The following is a 10000-nucleotide window of genomic DNA, read 5'->3' as shown; positions in this document are numbered from 1 at the left end:
CTGTTTTATTATATAAGAATTTGAAAGGACCAGATGATAAGGAATATTTAAAAAAATGTATAATGGAAATATTGTTATATTATAATAATATTAATATGGATACATTAATTTTGAAAGATGGTGATGAAATATCTAATAATATAAATAACGTTTCTAATGTTCACCCGAATGGTATATTAAATAATGGAGATATTGAAGAATATAATAAATTGTGTTTGAAAAATAGTGGTACTGTACCAAAGAAGAATGGTAATAATAATGATAATAAAATGTTAGGCACAAAGGGGAAAGAGAAATGTAAAAATGAAAATAATAAAAATAATGAAAGTAATAAAAATAATGAAAGTAATAAAAATAATGAAAGTAATAAAAGTAATAAAAATAATAAAAGTAATAAAAATAATAAAAGTAATAAAAATAATAAAAGTAAAAACAATAATGATAAGGTTGAAAATGCTAATTGCAGTGATAATGAAAAAATGAAGAAGGTAAAAAAATTAAAAACATTATGTGATTTAGCTTCTAAATTAATATTATTCGCGCATAACGATTTAATAATACATTCCTTTTTGGAGTGTGAGGTAAATCCTTTAGATTTATTAGAAAACTATGATATAAATAGATTATGTGAAATATTTTGTCATGTAATAGAGGAGTGCTTATCAATATTAAATAAGTTAAGTGATGAAACGTGTACGATAAAGGGATATGGTTTTTATAATATAGAAAATGACACTAATAAAAAGATTAATAATAATAATAATAATAATAATATGTGTAATATGAATAAAAAGGATCAAGATAATGATAAAAAAGAAGAATATAATTTCACGGAGTTCTCTCCAATTATTCTTAAGAATCATGAAATGAAATTAAATGAGGGCAAAATAAAATATATATCATTTGATGATTATAATTTATGTGTGGATACATATTTCAGTAAATTGGAATTATCAAAATATGATAAGCAGCAAGAAATAACTAAGAGTAAAAATGCAATAACAAAGGTAGATAAGATAAAATTAGATCATGAAAGGAGAATTGAACAATTAGAAAAAGAAGTATTATTATTAAAAAAGAAAATAACTTTAATACAATTAAATGATGTATTAATCGAAGAAGGAATTAAATTAATGCGTTCAGCACTTTCTACAAGTGCAAATTGGGAAAAAATATGGGAGCATATAAAAATATTTAAGAAGCAAGAACATCCAATAGCAGTGCGTATAAAATCGGTGAATTTTAAGAATTGTGAAATGGATTATTTATTAAGTGACTGTGATGATAGGAAAGGTAATAAAATGGGTGATGATGGTGATGATAACGATGATGATGATGATGGTGATGATGATAACAATAATAACAATAAATCATGTGTGAAACCTAAAACGTTTGCTGTTACCATTAATTTAAACAACTCCGTTTATGGAAATATCGAAGATTATCAACGATTAAGAAAAAAGGCAGAAGAAAAAATTAGGAAGACAAAAATGGCTACCGATTTTGCTGTTAAAAAAGTTGAAAAGAAAAAGAAAAACAAAGATAATAATAAACAAAAAGGAAAAGCCAAATCAAGTGTTGGTCAAATTCAAAAGTTAAGAAAAGTGTATTGGTTTGAAAAATTTCATTGGTTTATATCTTCTGAAAATTATTTAGTGATTGCTGGAAGAGATGCTTTACAAAATGAAATATTATTTAGAAGATATTTTCAGAAGAATGATATTTATGTACATGCAGATATACACGGTGCAGCATCTTGTATTATTAAAAACCCTTATAAGGATACACCTATTCCTGACAAGACTCTTTCTGAAGCTGGTCAGTTGGCTATTTGTCGAAGTTCTGCTTGGAACAACAAAATAATTACCTCTGCCTGGTGGGTATATTACAATCAGGTGAGTAAGTCGGCTCCTAGTGGTGAATATTTAAAAACGGGTTCTTTTGTAATAAGAGGGAAGAAGAATTATTTGCCTCATGTAAAATTGGAAATGGGCTTTTGTGTTCTTTTTCAAATTGAAAAGAATGAAGACTTGAATGTGGAAAACCTTCCTTTGGAGGAGAATACTATAGATATTGATGATATAAAAAGGGAGGATGACAAAGGTGATGACATGGCACATAATAATATGATAAATGGGTTAGATAATAATGTATGTGATAATATTCCTGCTAATAATGATAAGAACCATGTGGATAATAAGAATAATGTTCATAATTATGTGAATTATTTAAACAACATTTCAGTTCATTATACAAATGAAGAGCATGGTATTGGAATTACTGAAGAGAAAATAAAAGAAAATGATTCTGTAAAATATTTGGTACCAAACAAATTTAATAACATTTATATCTTGGAAAAAAATAATATGTTGAATGTTTCTGTTATAAAAGGAACGAACGAGAATGAAAAGAATAAAAGCAGAGATATGTATATAAAAATATTGTATAATATATTAAGTGATGATATATTTAAGACAGATTTTTTCCATAAATCTGTTTTGGCTTGGTATAATATAAAATCAAAGAGTTATATATTAAAAAGAAAGAAAAATGGAAATGCATTTAATAAATATATATACTACTTAACAAGAAATAAGAAAGATATATATAATATGATTTGTATTTTATATCCTTTAGTAATATATAATATATTAAGAAAAATGAATAATCCTACTTATATTTATAAAAGTAAATATGTTAGTAATATATATGTTAACAAATTTTATCATACGTTTTGTAAAATAATAAAATATTTTTTCCACATTTATAATATATTAATTAGAAAAGGTGATAGATGTTTCAAAAGGGAAAGTTTTTTTTTTGAAATATATAAATATAAGAATTATATAATAAATGTATTTTTTAAAGGATTAAGGGGTAAAAGAATATTGGTTGATAGTATATATAATTTTCTTATTTTTCTGGATAGCACATTGTATGAAAGATGCAAATCGTCGCAGGTTGTAAGTAATATATTTTCTTTGTCATGTTATAATAAAGATGTAGAAAAGGATAATTGTGGAAATGTATATAAAAATATGTATATGGAGAAGAGTATAGATTTTGTAAATAAGAAGATGTTAAATTATATAATAAATTATAAGGAGAATTCTAATATCGAGAATTACGATTATGATATTAATTTTTCTAAGGAAAAGGCTTTGTTTGTTGCATGCGAGGTTTATGGTAGGCCCGTAACGTTTAAAGAGGACAGTGATGAAGAAATAGTTTGTTCGGAGAAAAAGAATGGAAATACAACAAATGAGGAAGATGTTAATTCTTTATGTAGTAGTAATTATAGTGAAATTAGTGATACTAATAAAGGAAATAAGAAACTGAAAAAGAAGAATGTAACATTTTTATGTGATGATGATGAGGATAAGAGGGATGTGTCGAGGGTTTCGAGACCAAGGGAACTTACGGGTTTTATAAAAACGGATGTTAATAAATTATTGAAAGAGATCGAGAGTGACGAGAACTCGAATATTGGGAATATAAATAGTGATAATTCGAATGAGGAGAATAAAAAGGAGAAGTGTGTATCATTTAAAATCGAAGCAAATAATGATAATGTGAATTATGATAATAGGTCAAATGATAATGTATCTAGACCATTTCGATCACGAAAAGGAACTGGTTATGTGAAAATGGATATGAATAAGTTGTTAAAGGAAATGGAAGAAGATGAGACTAAGGATGTGAATGATGATGAAAAGAAGAAACAGGTAACTTTTAAAAGGAAGAATATAGATAGTGACGTAGTAAAAAGGACTGTGTCTTTTTCATCTGAGGAAGAGCATATATGTATTGAGCAACCTGCTTCATTGTATATGCCAAGACCTGTAAGGACAAGAAAGGCCACAGGTTTTGTTAAAATGGATATGAAGAAATTGTTAGATGAAATAGGAGTTGATGATATGTATGAAGAAAAAAACGAAGACGTGGATGTTGAACAAAATGTAAAAAATGGTGAAAACAGGTTTGGTGATAAAGGAAAGAAGGTGACCTTTGAGAGTTACAAGAATAATGATGTTATAAAAAAGAGTGTATCTTTTTCATCGGAAGAGGAATTTATACCTGTAGATGAACCCGTGTCTTTGAAAGTCACTAGACCGGTGAGATCAAGGAAAGCTACTGGTTTTGTTAAAATGGATGTTAGTAAATTATTACAACAGATAGATTCTGATGAACGTAATGAGGAAATGAAAAGTGATGATAAAAAGGAAAAAAAGGTAACCTTCAAAAATAAGGATATAAGTAGCGAATTAGAAAAGAAAAGTACAACAACGTATACATCTGAAGATGAGTATAATATTTCTTCCAAGAATTCTGAATCTTCTCCTATGGTTCGACCTGTGAGGACAAGAAAACCAACCGGTTTTGTTAAAATGGATGTTAGTAAATTATTAAGAGAAGTAGAATATGAAGAAGAAGGCGATGATGGGTCCGGCGTGAGGTTGCATAATAATATTAGAAGTAACGATGTAATTAAGAAAACGGTTTCCTTTTCATCAGAGGAGGAATATATTCCTGTTTATCAATCGGAAGAAAGAGTGAATAATGCAAGACCTGTGAGGACGCGTAAGGCTACAGGTTTTGTTCAAGTGGATATGAGTAAATTATTAAAGGAGGTTGAGCAAGAATTACAAGAAGAAGAAGAAGAAGAAGAAGGAAATGATAATAATGATGATGATGATGATGATGCTGTGGAAGGGAAAAAAAAAAAAAAGCGCAGAGAGCAGATAGAATATGATATAAAGGGTGAAGAAGAAAATAAGAATAATGATGATGATAATTTGAGAAAAGATAAAAAGGTAACGTTTAATGATAAAGTAGGTGAGCTAATGAACAAAAAGAGTGTTTCTTTTTCATCGGAGGAAGAACATATTCCTGTTGAAGGACGTGTGTCGTTAAGTAGGGTGAGGCCCGTGAGAACACGAAAACCTACTGGTTTTGTAAATGTTGATGTTAGCAAATTGCTTAGGGATATAGGAAGTAAGGATTTTAAGGATGAAGGTGAAGATGAAAGTGAGGAAAAAAGTGAAAATGAAAATGTAGATAAAAGTGAGGAAGATGATAATGATGATGATGAGGAGGAGGAGAATACGAGTGAAGGATATTCAGGTGAAAAGAAAAATACAAATTATGATAATCATAATGTTAATGACAAAGAAGGATTAAATAAATCAGGTGATGATAATTCCTATGTAGAGGACATTTATGGTAATAATAAAAATAACATGAAAAGAAATAAAGAAAATGATACATTAAAAAAAAATGTGTCTTTTGAATATAATGAAAATGAAAATAAAAATGAAAATAAAAATGAAAATAAAAATGAAAATAAAAATGAAAATAAAAATGAAAATAAAAATGAAAATAAAAATGAAAATAAAAATGAAAATAAAAATGAAAATAAAAATGAAAATAAAAATGAAAATAAAAATGAAAATGAAAATGAAAATAAAAATAAAAATAAGGTAAGAATGTGTTTATAATATTATATATATATATATATATATATATATATATATATTGATGTTTTATAATATATATGTAGATAATTTTATATAAATAATTTTTTTTTTTTTTTTTTTTTTTTTTATAAATATATATATTGATGTATATTAGAATAATGTACATTTATTAAGAGGGGCAAGAACGAAGAAAAAGCGTATGAAGAAAAAATATAAGGAGCAAGAGGATGATGAGGAATCAAGGCTATTGCATATGAAAATAATTGGCTCCAAAATGGTAAGGAGAAATATATTTTATAAAAATATGTAAGAGGGAAATAAATAAATAAATAAATAAATAAATAAATATATATATATATATATATATATATATTTTTTTTTTTTTTTTTTTTTTTTTTTTTTTCCATTTAGATGAAACATGAAATTGAAATGCCAAAGAAGAAAGAGGAGGAATTAAAACCGTTCGAAATGCAAAATAAGTATAAAGGTCCAAAGGAAGTTATAACAAATTATGAAAAAATAAATGAAGATGATATGGATGTAAGAATATTTTTTTTTTTTGTTAACAATATGGAAAAAACAAAATAAAAAATAATAATAATAATAATAATAAATGAGTATTTATATAAATATGTTTGACATAATATATATATATATATATATATATATATATATATATATATTTAAATTTTTATGTGTATATATTTTTTTTTTATAGATAAAATTAAATGAAATACATAAGTTAACGAATTCACCAAATGAAGGAGATAATTTGTCTTTTGCTATTCCTATGTGTGCCCCATATTCAGCCATACAAGTAAAAATAAACATGGAAAAATAAAAAAATATTTGTATGTATGAATTTATTTATATGATGTTGAAATTTACATTGGGGTTGTTTCTATTTTTTTTTTTAAATCTTCTGTAGACTCATAAATATAAGATCAAACTTGTCCCAGGAAATACGAAAAAAGGGAAGGTAGCAGATTCTTGTATTTCTTACTTTTTAAAGAATGCTACAAATGAAAAGGAGAAGGAATTAATTAAAAATATATCGGTATTTTGAATTTTTTTTTATCATATATATTATATATATGTATTTATAATTTAACATATATATATATATATATATATACATATATATTACATTTATTTATATTGTTTTATTTTATATTTTTTAGATGGACGAATTAGGAAATTGTATTATAGCAAATTGTACACCAGATTTAAAGGAATTAAAAGAATTATCTAAAAATAATTTTGTACAAAAGGGGAGAAAAAAGTAGACATATGATAAATGATATGTTGTATTAATGTAAATGATTGTATTATGTTTTTATTATATATATATATATAATTATATATATATGTAGTATTTCATTGTATGAAGAAAGTAAAGGATTTATATACATATAAGTTATATATCTTTTTATTTTCTTCAAAAATATTACCTTTTTTTTTAAGAATTTTTTTTTTTTTTTTTTTTTTTTTTTTGTATTATTATTATATATATATATATATATATATATTATATACATGTGATCAAAAAATATAGAAAAAAAAAACTTAATTTTTTTATTATAATTTATTTAATTTATAATTAAATATTTTTTATAATGTTTAATTCAATGTTTTTTTAGAAATAGAAATTATAGATAAAAAAAAATGAATATATTTACAAATGTTTAAGCGTATTTTTTTCTTTTTGTAATATATATATATATATATATATATATTTATATTATTTTTTAATTTGTTCATTGTTATGGATGAGATATATCAAAAAAAAAAAATATAGATATACTTTTTCAACATTGTATATATATAATATATATATATATTGAGAAAAGAAAAAAAAAAAAAAAAATCTACATTTAATTTAATGTATATGTTTTTATTTATTTATTAATTAATTTATTGAAAATACGACTGCTTTTATTTTGAGTAGATTATTGAAAATATCCTTTAAAATATTAATTATTTTGTATATATATATATATATATATATATATATTTATGTAGTTATTATGTTAATTTTTTTGTGAATATGTCATATTTGTAAATATTGGCTATCTCGTTATGATATATATATATATATTGTTAATATTATATGGTGAGAATAAATGAATGAAAAACATAATTATATTATTTTTATATTATATGTTTACGTATGTATTATAATAAAATGATAATAAAAAATTAATTAAATGACAAGAGTGTATATATAAATTATTTATGATGCTTAAAGTAAGATATGAGAACTTTAACGATTTAAGGAATGATGATGAGATGTTGAACATTTCTTTTGTGGCTCATCCATGTTATTATTCCATTTTAGATTTAGAGGAGAGTGAATTATTTAATAAAATAGTTTATGAGAATTTTTGCAAGGTAGCTGAAAAGGTAGATATATATGATAAGAATGAATATCTAAGTGTATATAGAAGACATGATAAAAAATGTCGAGAATTACATATGCTAAAAAGTTGGGAGTTATTAAAGAATACCTATAGATATAAGATGCCTGTAATATTTAAAAATTTGAAAGATTTTGATTTATATAATATGGAGAAGATACCTTTTTATTCTATTAATTATAATAAAAAAAAAAAAGGAACAAAGGAAAATGGTTTTGTTGTACGAAATAAGAAAAAAATAAATATTATTGATAAGGGAAAATGTTTTATTTTAGATAATCATATGATATATTCTATGACACCTGAGTATATCGCAAATAATATAAGCAAAAATATTTTATTGAATACGCACCATATAATGAAAGGAAATAATATATTAAGTTTAAAAGAGGATGATAAATATGTGAAACATCAGAAAGTTAATGATAATCCTTATTATTTCAAATTACGTTATCATTATAATGATGATGATATTTATTGTAAAGATAATTATTCTTATAAGAGAAAAGGAATTTCTCCTATTAAGAAAAAAAGAAAGATAGAACCCATTTTGTATAATAATAAAAAGATGGATTATGAGGAAAAAAAAAGAATTTTAATTTATTTAGACCCGTTTGCTGGTGCAGGAGGGAATTGTAACCACATGAATAATATATTTACAATAGGTTGTGATATAAATTTTTATAGAATAAAACAATGTCAACATAATTGTAATTTTTATAATAAAAATGTTGATTTTATTTTGTGTGATTTCTTTAACCTTGTTACCCATTTTAGAAAAGGCACAATCGACGTTATATTTTTTAGTATACCTTGGGGAGGACCAAAGTATAAGAATAAAAAGAATTTTGAGCTGAACACTGAAATAATGGATAATATAAGTATATATAAATGTATAGAAGTATCCGTAGAACTAACGGAAAATTTGGTTTTCTATCTTCCACGAAATGTATGTATGAAGGAATTATATTATTTGTATGGATATTACAAAGAATTAGTAAAGAATAAAAAATGTGTAAATTATGAAAATGATGATATTTATAAATATGATAGAAAAGGGGAGGGGGGAAAAAAAAAAAAAAAAAAAAAAAAAAAAAAAGATATTAAGTTGACATCTAACGATACATATTATTATGAACATAAGAATAAGTTGCAAAATAGAAGTAATAACATATTATTAGAATTATATATAAATCGAAGTAGATGTAATTATCAAAAGAAGGATGATAATAGTTTAAATAATTTTTTTTATTTTTTTAATGAAAAATGTGATATATATGATAATAAATTTATTTGGTCAAAAGTTCATAATCTTTTTAATATTAATATTGATCATTGTTATGATATATTTAATTGTGGTGTGAGGGAGAAAAGGTCTTTTGAAGGAGAGATATATAATATAAAAGAAGAACATGTTGAAGGAGAATCCTTACGTTATTGTATATATAATAGAAATCATGAGAACATTGAAACGTGTGATAATAAAATACATAGTAGTTATGATTATTCGTATGTTCAGGATGAGAAGAAAGAAATAAAAGAAAAAGGAGAATATTCAATTAATTATTCTTATTCGAATGATGGAAATATAAATTATCCTTCTAATAGGAATAAAAAGAAAAATAATAATAAAAATAAAAAAAATAAAATAAAAAATAAAAAAAATATATGGGCGTGGCATAATACATGTATGGTTTTATACCTTGGTAATATATCTACAAATATTAGAAATAAAAAAATTATAAACATGAAAGATGTGTATTATATTGATAAGACCTTATCAAATATATTAATAGATATAGAAATTGGCAAAAGTAAATATGAAAATTTTTTTTATTCATATCATAATTTGTTTTTTGGTGAAAAAAAGAAACGTTTTTATTGTATATATAAAAATAAAAAAAAATCATTTAATAATAAATTATATATAAATAAAAATGAGCTAATAGAAAAATACTTGATTAATGAAGAGAACATTTTATATATAAATATTTTTATTATGAAAAAATTATATCATATAATTGAAAAAATAATATTACTTTTTTTTAATAATTTAAAAAATATGATGGGTTATGAGAAAATAAGTTTCTTAAATAAAATATGTAT

The 10000-nt window shown here is 23.2% G+C and overlaps 2 protein-coding genes across 2 annotated transcripts in view; both read left to right on the top strand.

Moving 5' to 3' along the window:
- Window positions 1-6763, top strand: part of PF3D7_1202600 (conserved protein, unknown function) — a gene marked incomplete at both ends in the record, with an annotated part of 7241 nt that extends 478 nt beyond the window's left edge. Inside the window, 6 exons of the mRNA XM_024473380.1 lie at window positions 1-5480; window positions 5632-5754; window positions 5889-6017; window positions 6196-6294; window positions 6406-6534; window positions 6659-6763. The exon at window positions 1-5480 is cut by the window's left edge and continues 478 nt beyond it. Of these exons, the coding sequence (XP_024329146.1) occupies window positions 1-5480; window positions 5632-5754; window positions 5889-6017; window positions 6196-6294; window positions 6406-6534; window positions 6659-6763 (6065 nt within the window). The remainder of the gene's footprint in view (window positions 5481-5631; window positions 5755-5888; window positions 6018-6195; window positions 6295-6405; window positions 6535-6658) is intronic.
- Window positions 6764-7715: 952 nt separating this feature from the next.
- PF3D7_1202500 (trimethylguanosine synthase, putative) overlaps window positions 7716-10000 on the top strand; it is a gene marked incomplete at both ends in the record, with an annotated part of 3240 nt that continues 955 nt past the window's right edge. Inside the window, one exon of the mRNA XM_024473379.1 lies at window positions 7716-10000. This exon is cut by the window's right edge and continues 955 nt beyond it. Coding sequence (XP_024329145.1) covers window positions 7716-10000 — 2285 coding nt within the window.

Source organism: Plasmodium falciparum, assembly GCF_000002765.6.
Source record: "Plasmodium falciparum 3D7 genome assembly, chromosome: 12".
In the NCBI taxonomy this organism is placed as follows: domain Eukaryota; phylum Apicomplexa; class Aconoidasida; order Haemosporida; family Plasmodiidae; genus Plasmodium; species Plasmodium falciparum.
Note: the sequence above shows the minus strand (reverse complement) of the source record. Positions and strands in the feature narration are given on the sequence as shown.